The sequence below is a fragment of the Pholcus phalangioides genome, unplaced genomic scaffold (assembly GCF_987345545.1).
Source record: "Pholcus phalangioides strain wild (caught in Gottingen) unplaced genomic scaffold, Ppha-v1.0 ptg000017l_1, whole genome shotgun sequence".
Taxonomy (NCBI): Eukaryota; Metazoa; Arthropoda; class Arachnida; order Araneae; family Pholcidae; genus Pholcus; species Pholcus phalangioides.
This window is the reverse complement of record NW_028301610.1, coordinates 35,729,837-35,754,440: the sequence shown is the minus strand read 5'-3', so window position 1 is coordinate 35,754,440 and position 24,604 is coordinate 35,729,837. Positions and strand designations below refer to the sequence as shown.

Below are 24,604 nucleotides of genomic sequence, written 5' to 3'. Positions count from 1 at the left end.
AGCATTCAGTTGTCTTCTGTATTTTTAGGATATGTGTGTTCAGAGGCATATGCAATGCTTATAAAGCTCTGCAAAGAGCTGGAAATGAAAGTGCTTCATTCGCCAAAAATGATGACACTGGCATTGAACAGTAAAATGCAAACAAATCCCTTAGGAAAAGGATGGACAGCACAGTACAACCATCGACTTAACCTTAACTTATTTACATTGGATCTTGTAATTTTTCACTGTGCTTTTGGAAGTGGTCTAGAAGGTGTCATTTTTTTTAAAAACATGTCTTAATAATCAGCTGTGCATCGAGGAAGAGAGTTGACAGACTTTGAACTTTTCAAGATTCTTCGGGCAAAAATAATGTAATATATTGCAAGGCGAGGCAGAACAAATTCTGTTGTTGCTGGTACACTGTTTTAGCCCAAAATTGTTTTTGTTACCCAGTCATTTTGCTTTGGCTCGAGTCAATCTTATAGGATCTGAAATAATTCCATGAAAAAATTTTACTTTTAAATGTTTTTAAATGTAAATTTTTTACTGATTTTTCTTTTTATTGTGCTGTGATTATTTTGTCTGAGGAGGACATCCCGTCTTACTTTTCCTAATTTTTTTGAGTGGGAGCCCCTATTTTATTGCCTTGATGAAATGAAACTTTTGGGACAACCTAATATTTAATGTTGAATATATTTGAAGTTTGCATGTTCCTGTGTTTTTTTAATGGACCAATCTTCATGATTGAAGAATATTCAGAGAAAAATAAGTAAACATTTTTTAATTATTGACTAGAAGTGTAACTCTTATATTTCTTTTTGATTTATTCAGAATAGTTTTTTACTTTCGTTTTGTAGGGTGGGACCAAATTCAGACAATAGATTCTCTTCTTCGAAAAGGAGGTTTCAAGGGTGTTATAACTAGTGATGTGCGGAAATCTATTCGTCTGACACGTTACCAAAGTGAGAAAATCACAGTGAGTTATCAGGAGTACAAGAATAACTGGAGGAATCGTCGCTGCTAGCAGCACGCTCACGCTAGCACCGCTGTCGGGGCTAGCGTGAGCCGCATGAAGTTGTCTCCACCGTTGCACACCTCTGTTCCCCAGGTTCGCAGTCCATGGTCTCAATGCGACTTGGGTTCACCAGAGCTATATGTGCCTCAAAATGTGCTGTTTCAACCTCAGTTTTCAGGCCTCTGGCTCTGAAAATTCCAGATCTGCAGCACACAAAAGCTTCATCATCATCATCAACTTGTGCCTCATGTCTACCAAAAAGAAAGTGATTAACCTTCATTGAATGTCATATTCAATCTGAAGCATAAGGTTCTTTCAAAGCAGTGGGACTTAATGTGATGATAGGATAACTAATAATGCTAATTATAGCTTATTTTTTTTTAAATCAAAATTTACTTTCATTGTAATCCACTATAAAATGATATTTTAGTTAACAAGCCAATGAATCAAGTATTGCAACAGTTATTTACCCTCACAAGGCCCCTTAAAATAATACATACGCAAGCAAGAATAGGCAGAAAAGAGTGGTTTTCTCCTCTAAAAGACCACTTGTCTCTAAGCAAGCATGCAACTGGTGTACTTTGTTTACATCAACTATACTATAATAGTTGTTTTGATACAATTTAAAAATAAAAATTCATACCCTTCAAAATATAAATTCCCAAAGAATGTAGTACAACAGTCTATAAAATTTTGAGTTAATACTTATGCTCAACCTTTATTTATTTCTGAATTTAGAATATAATTTACTCAAGTAAAACTTTGAACAGTGCATTTATTGCACTGGATCGGTGGAGTTCAGAGTATTATAAATTGACAAGAAAATAATTTGAGTCTTCCACACACACATGAATTACATTTTTAACTGGGGTAATTTAACTTTTGATTCAAATATCCTTTGCTCTTCGAATGCTTATAATTGTGTTATGAAATTTTTATTAAATAATTTTGTGAAATGTAATTCTAGACTTGATAGTACTTTCCTGCCTATAATTCCATGCATGTTGCATTAAAAACTTCTGACTTTCTCGGCTTAATTTATAGTCTGTTGCTTATATTTTTACAGCTTTTCCTGAGGTTTAAATATAAAATTTTTGAACTAATCCACAAAAAAAAAAAATTGAAAATAATTGTTTTTTCCAAATAACCAAAAATGGCTCGCATTAGTCAGCAGAAGAAAGACATTGTTTCCAAGAGATGTGACCAAGAACCCCTTCCATTCCTTAAGATTCCCTTAGTGTTGGCATTGATTCCTACAGAAATGTAAATCCCAAGATCAAACTAAATTTTTAGTTTTGTTTTTATTCCTTGCTTATGTTAATGAAGCAGAGCATTCATGTTGTGATATTTCATTTGTGGGGATTAAATACTGCTGCATGTCATAGCCATGATTTACTCTCTCAATAGCAAAATTCTCAGGTGCAAATTACAGGAGGACTTCTTTATTTCTCATAGTAGCAAAATTTACATGTGCAGATTATGGGCAGGAAATTAAGATATTTAAATTTTTTCTTGATAAAATATTCATGACAATTGTCAGCACCATGTTTCTCCCACTTATTTGTGATTTTCTACATGTATTTCCCGTTATCTGTAATGCTTCTATTCATTTGATACCATGTTGAAAAACACTGGGTGTTTTATATAATCTATTTTTAACTTTACTGCAGTTATGGAATCACTATGCTTTTTTCTATTTCTTAACATCCCAGATTTTATTATCGGTTAAAATATGCAGCAAAATATGACCAATCCACATATTTCTGTATAAAAATGGTAGCTTACTAAACATACAAACTTCATTGCTTATGTGGTATATTTAAATAGTGATAGATCTGTTCTTTAAATCTTTAAAAAGACAATTTTTAGAACTTTACTAATTCGGTTAATGATCCATTTCATTTCCTTTAATGTTTAGTATCCATATTTTATGCAATTTCATTGACCAATATATCATCATTAAGTAACACTGTTTTGAGGGAATCTATTAAAAAAGATCAAAGGAATAATTGAGAAAAAACACTAGAGTGCCTTCTGCTTCTGGTGACTTCCTACTATAGAATTATGTATGAGTGTAATTTTTAAATTTAACATCTGATGAAGCTGTGACATAGTTAATTCCCGTCTTTTTGCGCCATGGGTTGTAATGTCCATCATATTTCTCAATGTTAAGATATGTTCATTAATATAGGCCTAGACAAGCCATTTTTTGACATTAACATTGTTTTTGCTGCTCAGTTTTTCAAGTTGTTGCTCATTTTCATCCTTAAGTTGTGTGTGCATCAAAAGTATTTGTATTGTAAACATAATATCACATTTATTGTATTTTAATTTCTCAGTCATTTGATGCATATATTGTGGAATAAACCTAAAAGCAAAAAAAAAAAAAAAAAAAAAAAAAACTTTTCATTGCTAATACTATGTATATTTTATGAATTTATTTTTCAACACACATATTTTATTTTTATTTTGTCTGATATTTGAAAGGTGAATCTATCAGTATTACAGCACTGCATCTTCTAAGTTTCTTTGTTTATTTAAAAATGTGAAATGTTTATGTTCAACCAAACAAATAACAGCATTCGCTTAAAGTTTGTTTTCCCAATTAGTTTGATGAGACTCCTAAGCAACATACAATTTTGTAACATTATATGATCTGGAATCATAATTGTGTATTGATCACATTTTTTCCATTTCTCACCCATAAATATGAAACTTATCATTGCATTATGTGTTGAAATAGATCTATCCCATTTGTTAGCATTTTGAAAATCATGTCAAGCCCAGACTTTACAAAGTCACATCGGGACCTATAAAAAGATTGGTAAACTTAAATTCAGCAAACTTAATCCACTTATCTATATTTTCAGAGCCTTAAAGATTATCCATTAAAGCTTGAAACTCAATTACACCGAGGAGAAAAATTTCAGACTTACTTTTAAATTGTCTAATTGACGATAAATCTACAAATTTTTCAATCATTGAATTTATCATATCAGTAAAGTCTTTCAGAACTTAAAAGTACTCCCAGGTATTAAAGTCACTAATTGTTTAGCTTAGTTTCAATGTCTATCTTGCATCATCTGAAGTATTTTCAGCATTGAAGCAATAATTTAATCTTTTTCCATTTTGCTTCAATGTTTTTGTTACTTCCAGACAATATGCATAATCATTAACACATCCTTAGCAAAATTTAATTTTAATGTAATTTTCATAATTGCTTCATATAGAAAAATCATAGTTCTGTAGTGACTATCACACAAAGGTGTTTGGCCAAAGTTGGTTTTTTATGGTTTGCAAACTTTGAGATACGTGTGAGCCGCTTTACTCTTCAACTTCTTACCTGTGTCATCCATGCATGAAATGAGGGATCCCATTCCGTGATCCATTAATAGTCACGCATAGTCACTCTATGCATGACTAATTAATTAGACATAGTGACATTCTTTTACCTTATTGATATAAGTAACAAAATTGAATTGGAATTTTTCTATGCATTTTTTTTTTGTGCATTTCCTGAAATAAATTAAAGAATGAAAAAGTCTTGCCACGATGCAACAGACTCACAACCAGTGTTCTTGTTGCTGATCACTATTGTGCCAAAGCCTAATGAAATGTTTCATTTAACAATACATCATTCCTCAAATAATGAGTGTCACTTCACTAATGTTGCTAAGTGGTGCATCAATTTGGCTTACTTATTCTTCCATTCAGTATGAAGGCAGCAGGAATTCCCATAAAATTGTGAAAAAAAAAATTACTTTTAAATATTTATGCATTGCCAGTTTCTTTTACTTTGAACATTGCAACACGTCTTTGAATGCCAATGAACACAACAGTTTCAAAACAAAACTATTTATTACATTGTTACAAACTAAGAAATGCATTAATCATGGAAACCCTTTCATGAACTGCAAAGTTCAAACTATACTTATCTATCCCTGTGAGTCAATCAGGATCACTTTTTTCTTGATGAAATCCCAGTCATCCTGAAGACCTTATCTTAAGTCGAAATGGCACAGACAAGTGAACTCAGCTTGGAAATGGACATCAGAGGAGTTATATACAAAGGATTGACGAAACTGGCTCAGGACGTGAATGAGGACACAGTACTGGGCTGGGAAATCTGTGGAATTGTGCACAGAGATTGAAGATCGGCCGAAGGTGTCGAGTTGGAAGTAGCATCCGACTATGGCTATCAGTAGTCACGCATAGAATTCAGTGATCTGCCCAAGGTGCTGACAAGGAAGCGGCATCCAATTACAGATATTGGCAGAGAGAGACACATGGAGTTCGGCAACCAATCCAAGATGCTGAGGAGGAAGTGGCATCTGATTGTGGCTGTCAGTAAAGTCACGCATGGAGTTTGGCGATCATCTAAGCAGGATCAGAATTGGCAGGACTTGGGAAGTGAGGTGAAGAACATTCATCCACTGGTTTTTACTTGTGAGCACTAGGTGGCCTTTGGAACATTGCACCAAATAAGAAGTTGCATGGCAGGAGCATCGGACCAACCAAGCTGTTTAGTCGACTCGCGACTTTATTGCTAGTTGAGACTGAAGTATGGTCATGATTATATACAGCTCCCAAATCACTGAACATGCAAATGAGGCATAACACACGTGCCCCATCGACATCTGCCTTCCAAGCAGCCACCTTGGAAATTAGTTCCTTTTCCCCCTAAAATAGTTTGTTACACGTTGGCACCAAAAACGTCTGTAACTAGTCAACAGAAACTACTCATCAATACAAACAACGTAATACATGCATAGCATTAGATAGACATAGTATAAACTCAAAATAAACATAGCATATGCATTATTACACAAAGTCAAAAGGTCAGACGAGCATCAACCAGTCATGTTACAGCATATGTTTAAAAAATTACAATGACCAGTATTTCCTGAACACACCATGACCTGATGCATCTAGGAATGTTCTTGGGTTTTGCTAGTTTAAAGCTGCTTCTCAGTTTTTGTCAGATTAATTTCTCACCATATAGGTACTACTTCAACTTGTAAAAGAGCGAGCATGTGTACCATAATGACTAAACAAACATGGGCACTAAAAAGGTGTCCCTATGCCAAGAATGTCAACTTCTCAGTCATGGGAAAATAATTGTCCAGAATCAGTTTTAAACTATGTCCAAATTTAGTTGCCACTCATGAGCATGGAAGACACCCCACATATATAAGTAACTACAGTGGAACTGTGACCGCATGACACCCTAAGGGAATCTAAAAACATGCCAAATTAATGCATTGTTCATTAGTCATGAGTTAATTCATGTTTTTATACTCGTATGTAGCTGGTGTGATAAGTGAACTTTTCCTGTGGACCGGTCTGCAGTGTATCAAGAAATTGCCAATTTTTTGCAACATTTCATTTGATCTTGCTCTTAGCAATTTTTAAAAGTTGTATATAAACAGCTCTATCCCATCTACAAATTTTAATAAAAAGTTGTGGTATTGAGATTAATCCTAAATGTGAAACAGAAAACACATTTTAATTGCTGAAAGATCTGTTATTTGTAATTTAGCAGTAGAATTGTTCAAAATCAAGAAACTTGCTATTCTCGCTAAAAAAAATTTCAATTAAGGTTTCTTGACCATCCTTCACTAAAAAATTCTAGATATCAACCACCCCTGTTTGTGGCTTTTGTAATCTGTAGGTAAAGTTTTACAGGTTGTAAACAGTGGGAAGTGTGGAAAATGGAAAATCACCATATATATATATACACTCCAGACGTGGGAGAATCTTTGACAAACAAGTGATGTAAAACAAGAAACTAAGAATATTTGAAATATATGAAAACAATGTCATAAAATTTTACAAACTGGCCTCTGAACTGGTAATTTCTAGAAATTATGTGTAATAAAACACAGTACAAATCATAGACAGGGTTTCTTTATGACACAAGAAAATTGAATTTAATGTCCCTAGAAACTTTGCCAGATGATAGAGTTTCTGCTTTGAATGGAGCTCTGCGTACATTCTAATGCCATTTCATTCTGAAATTTTTACTTTGAGGGGTGTGATGGTGCACCTGAGATTCATTGCAGATCAGAATGCATCTAAAAATTACTGATCCTGTATGATTGCACACCACCTCTACAAGCGGCTATTAATTTAGATGTCTATCACATTTTCAGCTCTTGCTGCATTCTGAGTTGCATGGTATCCTGATGGCAAAAGCCACAATTTAATTTGTCTACAATTTATTTTTATATATATTTAATCCACCTATGTATAGATACTGAAGAGCTTCGTAGTCTCTAATGGATGAATTGATGGCTGGAAGTGATCCCTTGTTTATAATCCGCTCAAAGATAGTATTAGTATTTATGTTTTTATGTATATAAAAGTAATACTAAACTCTCTTGTTTTTTTCCCCCACAATTCTTTCACTCTAAATATTTCCTGAAAGTGGCTGAATTCAATCTGCTCTCATTTCTATGCATATTATTGCAGAGTCTCTGGCAAACAATACCATAATTTTTTTTTGGTGCAATTAAGAAATTGTGTTGATATTTATCCATGAACTTTGCTCTCTGAGCAATTTAGTCATATTTCCCTTCCCCATGAATTTAAGAGCAAATCATTAACTTGAAATCAGAAAGTCTAATTTGTCTCACAAATTTTATGGTAAAGTAAGACATTTTATATATAAAAAATTGGCTTGTACAATAGTGCGGTGCAAGATGTTCTCGCGACTTCTATAGAGGCCCAAAAATGAAATAAAAAGATAATGTTAAAAATTAAAATTTTTTTAATAAATAATTTGTTCTTCATATAACACTAGCTTTTTTAATATATTTCTTTTGTTTAAAAGCCTTTGATGCACACAGTTCTTAGCTTTTTTTGCATGTTTTCTAGTCATTAAAGAATCGTGTGAAAAAATTAACATCCCTATTAGAAGAGAAGATGGGCATTTACTTACCACATGGGTAGAAAGCTATGTACTATCACAATTCGTCAATTTTTTTGTAACTATAATAGTTTTCTACTTAACTAGTCACACTGGCAATTGCAGTGTTAGAAAAATTGTAGCATATCTTTGTTAATATCGTTTGAAACCAGTTCTACATGACATGCTGAAGAGAGAGTGGTCAGATCTATGTGATATTTTATTTTTAACTGCCTTAGCCCATTCAAAACTTTGAACTTTTTTTTCTGTCAGCATTAAATTAAATCAGCACGAAATAAGACATTGCATCAGTCTCATCTCAGGTTTTCATGAAGGTTGACTTTTTTGGTTTATTGTTAAGATTGTTTCTATTTCTTTCTATTAGCGGGAGTTACTTTTTCCTCTCTAAACGCAAAAGTGATTCTCTAATTTGAGGCTATAGTATTTAGTGAGCTTCATTTTATTTTTTAGAGAGAATTCATAACTGTCTTTTGTACCCATGCCCCAAAATAATTAAATTTATTACACATAAATATATATTTTTTTCAGGTCATTCCTCTTTAATTTTTGAATTTGGTGTCCACTGCTTGTAAAAAAACTTTTACTCTTTAAGTTAAGTTGTATCTGCATTTTTAATTTTGTCACAGTTGGACACTTGATAAGTCTAATGTTTTTTTTCATCTTTTTTTCTAATTCACAAAACATCAAAAGCCAGTGAACTCCTAATGTTTTTTTTTTTTTAACTTATTTTTTAGATAGTTGTATTCAGGCATGAAACTAATACAATGTTAGTAGAACAGGAAAATTCCTCATTCACAAGCACTTTTTTTTGTTGGTTCATATTTTCTAGTCATGTTAGTTTGATTTCATACCTAATACAGAAAATTGTAAAAAAATGTTCTCCCTTCCTGTATGAAACTTTAAATTAGCTACAAATAATCTGCAGAATACCAAGATACTAATTTGTAAAAGAGACTTTTACAAAATGATAATTGCTATCCAATTTATATATTGTTGCATCAGTTTTTTTCATTAACCATAGTTGTGCAACTATTCCTGAATTTTTTTTTATTGTTGATTCATGAGTTGTGTGTTTTGTACTTAATTTTAGTTTCAAATTTAAAATGGGCTAAGGTTGGTGGAAGGTCAAGCAGTGCAGAAAAATTCTGCAATGTGATATTTCATTTTTTTTTTTTACTAATTTGAACACATTGTTTTTTTTTTTAAACATAACTTTATTTTCATTTAATCTAACATTTAGCTGTTCAAATCTGCATTCAATGCAATGCATTACCAAAGAGATGCAAACTTCTGTGTGCAGTCATGGTAAATGCCAGTTTATAGAAAAGCTCTGAGTGCTGCTTAGTTTCGAAGAAGATAGAAATCTCATCCAATGTGCTGAAATGTTGAAAAGATCCTATTAAGGGAAAACTACAAAACATATTTTAGACTTAATTATAGTAACATTTTGTTCAGAAAAATAAAGAATAAAATATATATAAAGAGCAGTGTATAGTGATTTTAAAACACAATAAATTCTGGTATTGCTGATGCTGCATCGACAGTTTCCATACTCATTGGTTTTTTTCCTTTCGCATATTTCAGATTGGCAGCTTTTCATTTTCTTTACCATTGCTGTTATACATAATCTACTTTAGTGATCTCATGGCATGATTTTAGAATGAGTAAAGGGCAGTGGTAATTTTAAATCATTTTTTTTTGGATAATTTTTATCATATATTTTCTTTTTTTTTAATTTTTTTGAATCAGACTAACTTGGTGCATCGTTTCGATTGTCTGGCTTAAAAGGTAGAGCAGTTTTTCTTTTTCAAAACATGTTTACTGTATGAAGTTTATTCATTCAAAGATAATATTCAAAAATTTTATTTTTGCATATTTTAATGGCTGAATTCTGGAATATAATTTGTAAAAGAGCGCAAAAAAAAAAAAATTGGACATATTATTTCATAATGCTCTGATTTTGCCAGAGTTTGTTCAATACAGTATCTATGTAGCCTAATGTTTTCATATACAAAGTAAATTATTGAACATAAATGGATGGACACTGTTTCTATAGTTCAGAAATTTTTTCTGAACTTTATTCACAATACAGAACTTTTACTTTAATAATTATAATAAAACTAATTTTGAATGCAATTCACACTCGCAGCTACTTGTCAGAATTAACCAAAACTTTTCGAAGTAAAATATTTTCAAAGATACTAGAATAAATGTGTTATGAATTGTGAAAACTAAATCTTTTCACATTGGTCAAAATTATTCATCTTCAGTTTAGAATCTGTAGTTTGGAGGAATCCAATGCACTGAGTTGGTCACCGTTTCATGAAATCCTAATAAGATCCGAGCCAACAGTCTTTCAGAAGTGAAAGTCAGGTGGAAGGGGAAGCAAAGTTGGTGGTGTTTTGTTTTGAACATGTGATGGAATGGGAAGCATTTTCATTTGTTTCCAGACAAGTGGTCGCTATAATACATGGCCATGTTTTATAATACCATATGTATACTATATATATATACACACACATATATGTTTTTTAACTTTGTTTTGCTATAATTATCTATTCCATATTGACTCAGTCAAATGTAATCTCTGTGTAATTGTGAAATTTAAAGGACTGATCCAGGGTTACCAAAGGTAGAATGTTTCATAGTCACATTCTATAGTTATATATATGTGTATGTTTTGGTGAGAGTATGTATTATAAATTCTATTCCTGTGTAAGAGAAAAGCTCTCTAAGCTGATATGTCTTAGAATAACATTTTGCATAATTGATCCATTGTTTTTACTAATCAATCAAGAATTGCAACATAGAAACTTCTATTGTGAACAACTTGGGGTGTATGCATTCAAATTTTTTCCCCACAGCAAAGAACTACCAGATCTGAACTGAAAGATCTTGAGTGAATTAAGTGTGTTGTCAATGTAGTGTAAGATGAATCTTAAGGTTTGTGTGTGGAATGCCGGCACCATAGTTTCATGGATACATTAAAATCTTTAACCAATACCTGTGTATTAATATATATACTATTATATTCTTAAATAGTTCAATATTGCTAAAATTTTTGTAGGTAAATAATTTTAAACTTTATTTTTATATCATCCCCCTTATGCCAAATGTGTGAATTTTCACTTTTTGTGTTTATCAGCTGGTTGGATAACTAATTTTGCCAGAAGCATGAATGTGTATTCCCTACTGAAAAAAATATTGCAAAATATTTTAGGGAAATTACATTCATAGAGTAACATGGGTAGAGTGGACATTCAAACATCATTTCCTAATTTTCTGAAATTGCCACGTTGTTTTTGGCACAACGAGGACGATATACAGAGTGGTAACTATTTACCACTCATTAATTACACACGTGATTCTAAATGATGTGGAAAAAGTGTTTTCAGTTTTTTTATTTGACCCATAATTAATGAGTTATAATGCTTTAAAGATTGATGACGTCATTTCAAAATCTTGCCAAATTCGCAGAACTTACACAAATCATACAACTTGGCATTTTAGAAACTGGATAAAAATAGTATAACCCTGAAGATGAGTTGACCTTGACGTTTAAATGAGTAATGTATCACTAACAATTCTGAGATGAGATTTTTTTTCAGTGCCAACTTTGAAGTTTCCGAATATTTACATATTGCATATAGAAATGTCCTCTCCACTTGTCAATACAAGATTCATTGAGAGACTGGTTATTTGTGGAAATGAAGATTACAAGGAAGAAAATTCATCACTGCCCCCATGGGGACACGAACCCCGGTCTTTCGCTTGCCACATATATATGTTGCCGCATAAACCTTGGAGCATATATATGTTGAAACTCGCCATACATGGACGGCGTCAACAATCAACTAATAGCTCGTGAATGACATAGGCCAACCAGATAGCCACATGCATAAGAAAATTCATCACTGCCCCCACGGGGACAGTTTCTTGCATGTGGCTATCTGGTTGGCCTATGTCATTCACGAGCTATTAGTTGATTGTTGATGCCGTCCATGTACGGTGCCTTTCAACATATATATATACGCTCCAAGGTTGAAACATTTTATCTGCTTCCATAGCTTAGATGGTAGAGCACTCGTCCGGCAAGCAAGAGACCGGGGTTCGTGTCCCCGTGGGGGCAGTGATGAATTTTCTTCCTTGTAATCTTCATTGCCACAAATAACCAGTCTCTCAAGGAATCTTGTATTTACATATTGCTTCCCGTGTGGGCCCACCCGAGCACAAGAGAAAAAGAGCCCCACAAAAATGAGATATAGTTGAAATTTTTGATTACACATGCAAATTTGCCTGGTAGTGCCTCAGATAAATTACTTGGCCCATGGTCCTCTTATGACAGTCCTGCATCCATGGTGCCCTAATATGGGTGGGGCTGACAGGGATTTAGCCCGGGATAATTATAATTTTTTTTTCATGTTATCAATTCGCTATAGAATAGCCCATGAAAAGTCTGGCTTAGGGGGCCTGCCCTAGATGTGGGTTCTGTGGTTGCACCATGGCTTTTGATTGTAATTCTGCAACATAATTAACTTGATTAACATAATAAGCTTGTTGAATGAAATTTATCAGTTACAAATTGTCAGGATGAAGTCTAACAAATACAGTTTAAAATTTTTACAACCTCTCATTGGTTATGAGTGTATAAAACAATACTGAAAACAAAATTATAGAACAAACAATGAAGATTTTCATTTTGAAAATTGAAAGTTAAGGGGAGAGGACATGATTTTTCTGGAAAAAAAATTAAGGGAATATATAAAGAGCATCTCAAAGAGGGGAAACAAAAGTATATTAATCCCTAATACAGCAAGAGCCTGAAGTCTGTCTTTGTTGAGAGGGGCCCGGGGCTACTGCCTTATAAATGTGCCCCCAAACGAAATTTCATCTGACAAAATGAACAAGTTCTGTGCGAATCGTGCAAGCTGGAATGAATTTTGAGGTCCTCAAAATCCTTTTATAAAAAGGTAAGGTAAATATATTGACAGCGCGATAAAATCAATTTGCAGTCGAAAAGAAATGAAATTTTTTTTATTGCAATATGTAAAATTTGGTATGAAAATGTGACTTGATGAATAATCAATAAAAAAAAATCTGAAACCACTAATTATTTCGAATATGCGGATTCATAAAATAGTTTGATTAAACGTCTGATTGAATTATTATTTTACGGTTTCCACCAGTCACCTTCATCAAGCTTCATTGAAGCTTTTTACTCGTAACAGTTTTGATGGAGGTTTAAAATAATTCAGAAAGTATTGCCAGTTTTATTGATCAGCATGCAATCTGATTACAACGGCAGCATTAAAAAATGATCGCGTAGTAAATACTGTGCACTGTATGCACTTTCCCTCAAAAAATGTGACTTGATAGTGAATGAGAACAAATTACCGTAATTTCACACAACTATGGTCCAACACCCATGCTCCCTAAAACTTTGATAATCGAAATGCTAACACCATCTAGTGAACTATTTAATTACTAACGCAAAGAACGTAGGTGGTGTAATATGGAGATGTGGTTAGGATGCCCTCTCTCCAACACTTTCCTGTGAATCAGCTGTTAGTTGGGGATTATGCTTTCACGTTATCTTGTCAGCTGCAAACTTTCTTGGCTACAAGTTCCTATAACAAGCTGTTCTGCGCTATTGATGTTCTGTATTACAGGTAATTTAGTATTTACATATGTTTAATAAATATTTTTACTGTTGCGTGTGCGTATAAAAGTAATTATAGGAAAAATAATAGAAAATTGTACTTTGCTCTCAACTATGGTCCAACCATTTTTATAGACCACAAGCTTATACCCGCAGCTTCCCTCACATGGATTTAGTAATCTGAAAATTACTCGACAATGATTCCCCATGTAACATTTGAACCCCTCATTATTCCCTTGGGGGATGAATTTTCAGAAATCCCATCTTAGTGGGTATCTACATTATAAAATATAATGACTAAATTTCATATTTATGGGTTCAGTGATTTCGGCTCAGTGATGATTGCTCCTTTATAATTATAAATTATAGCTTTAGTGGTTTTGGCTAGGCATGACTTCTCCATATGACCCCCCCATTGAACCCCCTTAGCAGTCAAATTTTGAGAAAACCCTTCACAGTTAGTCTTAACATCATGCAAGGAAACTTCTGACCAAATTTCATGACAGCTTCAGTGGTTTTGATTCAGTGTGATTTCTCTATGAACCCCGTTTTTGACCCCCTCAGGGGTCAAATTTAGAAAAACCCCTTTTTTATCTTCTAGCAAAGAAAATAAAGATATAGTTGTAGTACATTCCCTCAACTATGGTTCATAAATGATTTTTATAACATGAAATATTTGATGTGTGGACTATAGTTGGGACTTCATAACACAACTATGGTCCAAAATTTAATTTTTAAAAAATCCATGTTTGAGCTACATAAGTAATAAAAAAATGTGTAATATTAATGCTTGATTTTTCTGCAGGCAGTGTCAGCAAAAAAATTGTTGGATAGCTTGAATTCAGAAGTTATGATGATAAATCTGGAAAATGGTGTTATGTTGGACCATAGTTGTGTGAAATTACGGTACCGCATTTTTGCAAAAAGTGTTGGTTTTGGGAAAACAATTTTTCCAATAGTCAATGCTTTACAAATCTAATGATAAATTTGTCAATATTATGGGGCGAATGTAACATGTAATAACAAGGTTAACATTGCTCTGCACAAATGTTCAAAAATCCTACACCTCTCTGCTGAGGAAGTATTTTACTTCTGTTGGTTGTTTGGCGCATAACTGACCATTGCAAAAATGACACGTCACAAAAATTCAAAACGTTATATCTCATTAAATATTGATCTAATCCCAAAATGGAAAAACTTATTATTGGGCGGTTAATAGTTACCACTCTGTATAATCTTATGTAAGAGAATCAAGTAAATAGGAGAATTATAGCTATATATACAGGGTGATTTCTTAATTCCTGTTGCCACATTTTATTGGTGAATTGTTGATCCTTGAGACATACTTCCAATTAGAAAAAGTGTCCAAATGACAGGTAGAACAAACCCCTTTACGTCATTCATATTGCAAGGGATTGTATTGTTATCAACCCCTAGGCTGCAGGAATAGCTGTAGAAAACTTGCTGTCTGTGCGGATAAAAAGTTAAAAGTATTTCTTTTTTTCCAGTTCTTTTGGGAAAGATAGTACTCAAACTCGTACATTAAAAATGTAGTGATACCTTGACTAACAAAGATAATTTGTTCCTGAATCATATTCGTTAGCCAAAAACTTGGCAAGCCAAGATATCACTGTGCAGTGAAACCTATCTAAGATGGACACTTTATGAGATGGAAACTGGTCTTTGAGAGAATCAAAAAAAGTCCCTAATTGATTAATGCTTTTATGTGTGTGTGCACCTTTGTAAAATGGAAACCTTTCTAAATGTTATTTCAATCTCTTGACATTCAGTTTTGTCAGATGTGTATGCAGGGCACCCGTGCTCCCCCTAAGATGATAAAAAATTACAAATATTTTTAAATATCTTTGTAAAATAATGAAAATATCAAAAGAAAATACCTTTATATGCAGACTTCATTGATTTGTGTGAATTTAAAAACCTTTTTGAAGGTCAATAACTGAAAATTCTCTAAAAGAAATTTGTTGTGCTTCTCCTATAAACACGATGCGCCCCCTCCAAAGATTGGTCCTGCATTTTGTACAGGTTTTTATTGTTTTATATAATTGAAAAATAAAGCAGTGATACAAACAAAGAATTGGGTATGAACCCATAATCACCAATAAAATAATGATTGGAGTCTCAGGCAGAAACTCTACCACTATTCAACAATGTATAGTCATCTCACGTACAGAATATACAGTAAAACCTCAATAAGTCGTCATCTCAAGTTATCGAAAAATTATGACGACTTAAGTGAAGTGCCGTTAGTTTTAATGTGCAATGTTGTGAAAATCGTATAAATTTAAAATAATATGACATGTATTAAAGTATGAATCAAAATAACAATATTAATAAAATTTACAGATTGCAAAAGAAAAAATAATAGTAATTTTTTATCTCTTATTACTTAAATTATTGTGGTACACTTTGTACTACTGTACACTTTGATTTATACTAGCAATTTTTAATTTAGACTAACGGAGCAACTGTTAGAATAGGTAGCTTTTCTTCATAATAGAAACTCTCTATTGCACATTAAAATTAAATTTGGAAATTTGATGTATATGTAAAATTAGTGTTTTAATTCTTCACCAGTAGTTCATGGTGCAACTGCAAAGTAATTTTGAACACTTTTGACTTTGTGGAGGGGCCCTGGGCAGGGAAAAGTAAACAGAAGACCTCAACTTGGGGAAAGAATGACTGATTTTTTCAACAAAGATATTTTGTTTAAATTTCAAGCCTTAAATTAGTAGAGTCCATGCTTTCTATGATAATTTACTATCCATAGTCGTTGCACTTTGACTTTAACTTGATTAATTTGATTCTTCGATTTACATAATTTTTGATTTCCTGGCACTATATGTAATCTTTGATGTATCAATAAATTTTGGTTTTGCCTGAGATGCCCTGGTCCCCTCCCCGGGGGGAAAGTGCTTACATTGTTTCTTGCGACAGAGCCTGGGTGTCATGCAGTTTCTCCAGTAGTGCCCATGCAGAAATAAGATCTAGCTTGAACAGTCGGCAAATGAACTTCCTCAGCATAACTTTAGTTACTTAAACTGTTCCGTTTGGGTATATAGGATTTTATGGTGACTTTTAAGCATATGGCAATGTTGTTAATAAGCTTTTTTTAATGGGAGCCATAAAAATAGTCTGTTTCTCTTTCTCAAACTTTTTCATAGTGACGAGTTAACCGAAATTAGCGACCAGTAAACGAGGGTTTAATAATATTGTTGTCTATGAGAGCTGGAAGGGCCTGAAGAAAAATGACGACTTTTTATCGGGGTGACGACTTAACAAGGTTTTACTGTATATATATATATATATATCATCTATACGTATTTTAAAAACTGAAAAAGAAATTCAGATCATCCTCAGATGATGGATCATGAGAAAATTGACTTTTTAAATGGATAGCCTGTGTTCAAAAACTCAATTAGAGAAAAAGTTGTTGCCCTTTCTTTCCTGAGGCCAACGAAAAAAAATTCTCATGTTTTCAAGTTCAGTATTCACAGGGATATTTAAATTCAAAATCAGAAGAAAGTTGGAAAAGAACAGAGCAAAAACTGACTATTCTTCTTTCCCTTATTTATGTTGTTCTTTCCCAACTTTCCTCCAATTTTTAAATTCTAATATCTCTGCAAATATTGCACTTAGAAGGAGAGGGTCCAAAGATGGCATCCTCAAAAAATTGTGAAAAAAAATTATAAGTACATTCATCTCGCCCCAGAAACAAAAAAAAAAATTAGTGGCGGAATGTAATTATTAAAGCCACAAAAATTAAAAATTACAACAGTTGGCTACTCATCACCTCTTGGCGATATCTAAAAATACTTCTCATGTGTTTGAATCACGTCACTAAGAGTGTAGGGTTTTGGGATTTTAAAATTGGTTTTTGGCCTCTATTGGCATTCAAAATGTCAATGTTTGAATTTTTTTTTGTGGCCCATGATAATTCCGCCAGATATTTTTGCTGAAGTAGTGAGTAGAATTAGTGGTGATTTTTTTGAAACGTTTTGAGGATGACACCTTGGGACCCCTTCCTAGTTAGACACGTGAAAGTTTTTTTTATTAACCTCAGGAAAGACGGTCTAAACTTTCTGATTGGGTTTTTTTAGGATGGTGTTCGTATAAAAAGTTAATTTTTCATTGGACACATTTTTTATTTTAACTATACTACCCCTTGTAACATGATCGGCTTACCTTGAGTTCTACACATTATTAGGAATTATTTTTAAAATTGGAAGTATGCCTCTAGGGTCAGTGGTTTGCCAGTAAAATGTGGCAAGTGGAATTAAATAATCACCCTGTGTGTGTGTATATGCACATTATGGATCATTTTCACAAAAGCTGACTATAAAATTTACCAAAAACTATCAAAAATACGTGTCAACCAAAATGCTCAAAGAAATTTTTGGTGACACACTAATAGAATATACCCAGCTGTGAAGTTTGTTCAAAAATCATAGTGAAGAAATGAATTCAACTCGTTTCAAGCAGGGTGCTGAGATCCTTGTTCAAGCTCACGGAAAGTTGCAGAGTGTGAAATCCTTTGTTATAAATTTTTTAAATAAGGAAAGGAAATGATGTTTGGTCTATTTTTCCCCCCCTCTGTCTAATTCAAGTGGGTAAAAACTGGGGGAAAGAACCAGGTGTGGATGTGTGAATGAAATAAATCTGTCTGACAGAATTGCAACATCATGCCCGTGTTGTATCTATACAAGAGGGAAATAAAACACTTTCACTATTAAGTTTAACCTTGTTAGAGATAGATAAATCTGACATGGCATTTTGCCAATTGTATCACCAACTTGATATATATTTGTTATGGCATAAGCTACATGCTCCACATATTTTGGTAGCTGAATCTCAACTTGGACAATCACTGAAGTTTTTTTTGTCAATTGCATTTCTATTTCCTTTTTTCTCCAGTTTTATAATTGACAATATACTTATAATTTGTTTTGTTAGAGCATGGCAGGCACTCTCAAAGCAAAGTATGTAGATAACACATCACTACAGCCAAGGAATCTGGATTTTTTTAAATTTCTATCTCCTTACCCATGATCAAAACCATCTTTCTGGTCACCTAATGTGAGGAGGAAGACATTTTAAATTGTTTTGTAACACTGATTAAAAACTTAATGTGTTGAAAACATACTCTTTTCACAAATAATAGCTTCTATAGAATACTTTATATTTACAAATTGAAAATTTCAATTTTATACGTGGCAAGGCAAAAAAGCAGCCAGGAAAAATACATTCACCCCTTCGCTTACAAACGAATTGGCAAGAAATTTGTATGCTCTCTATTTGATGAATTGGCCAACAAATACAGTAACCTTGTCCTAACCTAACCACACATCAGAAAAAGGGAAGAAAAAAAGAACAAATGAAAGTAAGACAGTATAATAGATAAGAATGTAGGTACAAAGTTAGATTTCTTTTCCCCCTCACCCTACCTGTTCTCTTTCACTCTTATGAGATACATCATATGTGAGGAAAAGTCACTATCAGGGTATACAAAAAAACCAAAAGAAAAAAAATTGTAAGTTTGCAATGAAGCTTCAGGATGATCAGTAGAGAGAAAGACAGGGTGAACTTGTTTGAATTCATTCCACTGGCATTTGGATGCAATAATATGTCCTTTGATCGTAAAGTGGTTAAAAAATACTTGTTTTTTTCTTGAGTCCAGTTTGTTGAATAATTATCAATTGTTGTTAGTAGGTTCTATATTGACTATGGCCGCCAATATGTTTTAAGGGTCATAAAAAAAAATAAAGTCAAGTTTATTTTTCATTGGCTGTAAATTATGGAATAGAAATATTAATTCACTGATATTTAAAATATAATATTGAAGATTAAAAAAAATGTTTGTTCTCTAAGTGGAAAAGTGATCATTGTAAAATTTGGAAAATGGTCTGGGGAACAGCCTGGAGAAGGACATTTTCTCAAGAAATTGAGAAAATGTCTCTCTCTCTCATTTGGTTCAAGGAAATTGAATTTTTTAAATCAAATGATCATAAATAGAAATGATACATCAGAAACCCTAATGTAAGTTTAAAATGAAAGAAAAAGTTTTATACTTAATATATTCCACGTAAACTGCTGGAGGCATGATTTAGGCCAATTTCCTGATAATGACAAATCATCATCAACAACCACCATTTTCAATCCACTGCTGGATGAGGTCGTCTCTAAATGTTTCCATTTTGCTTTGTCTGATGCTTTAGCCATCCAGTTGACTCCTGCCACTTTTCTGATCTCGTCGATCCATCTTGCGTGGGGACACCTTCTGAGACGTTTAACACCAACAGGGGTACCAATATAGAATATTTGTAGTCCATTTGTTGTCCTGCTTCTTGCAATATGGCCAGCCCATTTCGACGTTTAATTCTTTCTATGATATCATATACCTTTGTTTGGTTCCTTATCCAAGTGATTTATTTTCTGTCTTTCCTTGTGATGCCTAGCATACATCTTTCCATGCTCCTTTGTATTGTCTTGCTTGTGAGAGTCCATGTTTAGCTCCATAAGTCAGTGCTGGTAGGACACACTGGTTGAACACTTTTTTTTTTTCAGGCATAATGGCATGTGGTTCTTCAGAATTGCAGTTTTTGCCAAAAGTGCTCCATCCAATCCTGCTTATTTCATTATTGATTCCGTGGTTCATGGTAATTTGTCCCAGGTATACAGCTTTCTACTTCTGTCTGTGTTATTGAGCAAGATTGCCCTCTTCAATGCAAAGGGGTTGTATATAACTTTATCTTTTTGCAGATTTATTTTCAAGCCCACCTGAATACTAGCCTTCACCATTTTTTGTATCATTTTTCTTCTAGTTCGTCTGGATTACTGCTGATATGTCGTCTGCAAAACGCAAATGATTGAGAATTTCTCCATTTGTTTTAATTCCTTTCTCATCCCAATCCATTTTTCTGAATACTTCTAAAACAGCGGTAAAGAGTTGGTAAGATAGTATCACTTTGACTCCTTTTCCAAGTGTAATGTTTGCTTTTCCTTTATCCAAACGAATCGTTGCAGTTGCTTTGTCATATATATTTTGATGATATTGATGTAAGTCTTCTCTACCCCAATTACATCTAGAGCTTTAACAACAGCAGATGTGAAGACATAGTCAAACGCTTTCTCAAAATCAATGAAGGCCATACACAATGGTAATTCATATTCCTTGTGTCACTATGAGTTTTTTGATTGTTTAGATGTGATCCATTGTACTAAATCCACTTCGAAATCCTGCTTGTTCCTTTGGTTGAGCTTCATCCAATTTGGATTCAAGCCTATATGTCAGCACTTTGGTGAAGATGTTATAAATTACTGGTAAGAGACCAATTGGTCGATAATTCTTGATATCCTCGTTTTCACCCTTTTTGTAACGTTTCTCAGAATAGCTTGTTGTTGGTGCATAGACTTGTATAATCTGTATCCAGTATGTACTTGATATTTGCATAACCAACTTTGCAACTCTATCAGATGTACTATTTAACTCAACGATGTGATTTTTCCACTTTTTATGAATGAGAAATCCCACTCCACTGGTTCTTCCATTATCTGTTTCCCTGTAGTAAAATACATGTCCACTATCAAGTTTGATTTTCTCCTCCCCTTTTCTTCTTATTTCATAGATGCCTAACATGTCCCAATTTATTCTTTTCAGTTCTTCCAACTCGTGCGAACGATTTTCTGAAGAAAGAAATCGTCCGTTATATGGGGTCAAGGTCATCTTATGGCAGCCTGGTCCAACCCAAAGATTCTTAGCACTCTCTGTATTCATGTCTTGCTGGTTGCTGCCGTAACCAGGGACACTCAGACTGCTTGGGACTGAGAACCTTAGTTTATAGATAGAGTTCTCATACTTCTTTTTAGAGGGTTTTTGGCTGTAATCCTCCACACTGGCCAGTGCAGGTTGGAGGAAGCCCATCCACTTCGTTCACCACATGTTAAAATATGACTACTTACAGGCTGCATCATGAGAAGGTGCCGATTGGACTTTAAGCGTCTACTCCTGGTCGATTCCTTCAAGTCCTCATAATGAAGCAATTGAAGGATCTTCTCCTGGTGAACAAGTAAAGACTATTCAACAGCCCTAATGACATATATATAAATTAAATTTTAATTCTATAAAATATATTATTTTCTGATTAATTTTGTTTGTTTATAAAATTTACATGTTTTTGTATACTGTCTTCAATCCAAGATTTAAGTCTTGAGCTGGTAGTTCTGTTGCAGTAACAGTTTTTGTCTCATGTAGAGAAAGATGCCCTCTCCACACTTGTTAATACATTATATATGTACAGAAAACTGGCTGTATGAAGAGATATTGATGGTTAGGAAAGGAAAATTCATCTCTTCCCGTGAGGGCAAAGATGATATTCCTTCATACAATGAATGAATGAACGCCAGGGTCTCTGCCACCGGACTTATCCCATTGCAGAGATCTCTTCTAGCCCAGCTTCGTGGCAGAGTCTGGAACAAAGTGAGTGCACCTAACAGTCTGAGTAGTGTAGCTAGCTGTGTAGAAGGTGTGTACCTTCATACAGCAAGTTTTCTGTATATATTGTATAGTTCTCTTCCTTTCCACCAGGAACTATGCATTGAACATCTTTCCGTTGTAACACTTCATTGAAATCTATACATTCAAATTCATGCTTGTGGTCTTGCATTTTCAAATGGAAAGTACTTTTTGTTTTCTTAAAAAAGCATCAGTGAAAATATATAAAGTTTTCAAGGTTGAGAAAAAATCTTATGAAGCTTCGTCGGATGGGCAAAGATTTGAGACAGCCGTGAAAGTATATCAGAAATAATTTATCTCCAGTATGATATTACAATAAAATAGTTATCTTAACTGAATTAATTAAATATTCAAGATCTGATCGGAATAGTGTTTAGATGTCATAAGGTAAAGCATAGGAATGTATGCATTTCACAGTATTCACTCATTCATATGCATCTAATCCAGGCCTTATAGCCCAGAGAGAGCTGTAAAATGTGTTCAACAATTTCAGTGGTGGGTGAAAATGAGTAGTATTTTTTTTTACAACTGAAAAGATTTGACTGTCTTGATTTTCTAACCTTTTTTCATATTTGGAACATATATTTGTTGAGCTCCATTGTAGCAAATATGTATGTTTTATACCTGTGTTGGATCTTTGTGCCTGAAATACTATGTTCCATTCTGCTTGTAGTATGTTAACTGGAAAACTATAGGCGAGGCAGACTGAAAATAAGAGTTGAAAAGCTTGTTAAATATTGATGTTAATAATTTTATTACCTAAAAAACTGCTCCTGTAAGTTGAAGTTGACATCTGCAATCATTCATTTTTTGTTCTTATGGTGATGCAGAATGTATAAGAAATTTGAAGAGGTTCATATTGTGACATTTTTTGAGAACTTCTATTGTCTATTCTGGCTGTCTCACATTTCATCTGTGGTACGTGCTACATGTTTTGTGTGTATTAAGGTATGTTCCCACTGCCCAATACATAGTGTTTGAAGAGTAAGTGCTTAACATTTGTGCTAAACGAAATATCTGCAAAACTCTTGTATGTAGGAATGTTGAAGAAAAAGAACTTATGTGTAGTTCTATTGATGTAAATGGTATGTGCACGGTAGCAGAGTGTTCTCATGAAATAAAATGCAAGTATGTAATTGTGAATGTTAGGTTTTATATATATATATGAGTATGTAATGACTTCCACTTGAAGATGTATGTCAGTGCTATGAAGTTATGAAAGTACTTATATAAATAGTGAATGTGTAATATGGTCTATGGTAAGTTTTACCGTGCCTTAGTACTCAGATGTATTGTTTCTTTTATATGATTTTATTTGTAAACCAATATATCATGCTGTTGTCTGCAGCCAACTTGTTGCCAAGGCATGAAAATAAATTGTGATTGTTTTTAATGTGGCTCCTTTTTATTCTTCCACTGAAATATTATTAAATTTCGTACTTGAAACACAACAGCAAAGAAATTATATACACTTTCGTTATTCGTAAGTAATTTTTTTTTTTTGCTGTATGTATATAGGGTGATTCCCTAATTCCCCTTGCTGCATTCTATTAGCTAACTGTTGATCCTAAAGGCCTACTTCCAATTAGAAAAAATATCCAAATAACATGAACTCGGATACATCATTCATAGTGCAAAGGTTTGTTTTGTTATTAAAATACAAAAACTTTTTATATGGACATCCTGTCCTCAAAAACTCATAAGAAAGTTGTTGCCCTGTCTTTTCTAGCGCCAACAAATAGAATTTCACGTTTCTAAGTGCAATATTTACTGAGATATTTGAATTCATAAATTGGAAACGAACAGCAATGAACTAAAGTAGAATGCTGCTTTCCCATGTTTATGCTGTTTTTCCCCAATTTTTCTTCCAATTTTTGGATTCAAATATATCAGTGAGTACTGCACTTAGACACATGGAATTTTTCTTGTTGGCCTCAGGTGAGACAAGGCAACAACTTTCTAATTGGGTTTTGAGGACGCATCCGTATAATTTTTTTAAATAATTTCAATAACTATACAACCCCTTTGCAACATGAATGACATATCTAAGTTCTACACATTATTTGTATGCTTTTCTAATTGAAGTATGTCTTTAGGATCAACAGTTCGCCCTTAAAATTCGGCAAGGGAAATTATGGAATCGCCCTATGGAATAAGGGTGTTTTTTGTCAGATTTGCTGTGTTTTGAGCTGCCTTCAGCCTTACTGTGTTTGTTAGAGTTTTTACTAGCACTCTTTTGTGAAGAAATAAGAAGGCTCTTTTTGCTGGAGTTGAAATATATCCTATACTAGAGCAGTTTGTCGCATGTGCACTGTAATTTGCATTTAAACATTAGTGGTAAATGGCACTGACGTGATAAAGTCCGAAATTGGCCAGTTCGCGAAGTGTCCAATTTCATTGTAAATTGATCCAGCCAATGCCCGAATTTAGGGCTTTGGCCAGCCAGTTCGTGAAGTGGCTGGAGATCCCTGGTCCGATAATATAAGACAT

General features: G+C 33.5%; 1 protein-coding gene across 1 annotated transcript in view; it reads left to right on the top strand.

Annotated features, from left to right (window-relative positions):
* The window catches only part of LOC149072957 (AMMECR1-like protein), an 81,905-nt gene extending 58,398 nt beyond the window's left edge, over window positions 1–23,507 (top strand). Inside the window, exon 5 of the mRNA XM_089246224.1 lies at window positions 840–23,507. Coding sequence (XP_089102350.1) covers window positions 840–1,006 — 167 coding nt within the window. The 3' untranslated portion in view covers window positions 1,007–23,507. The remainder of the gene's footprint in view (window positions 1–839) is intronic.
* The last annotated feature ends 1,097 nt before the right edge of the window (window positions 23,508–24,604 follow it).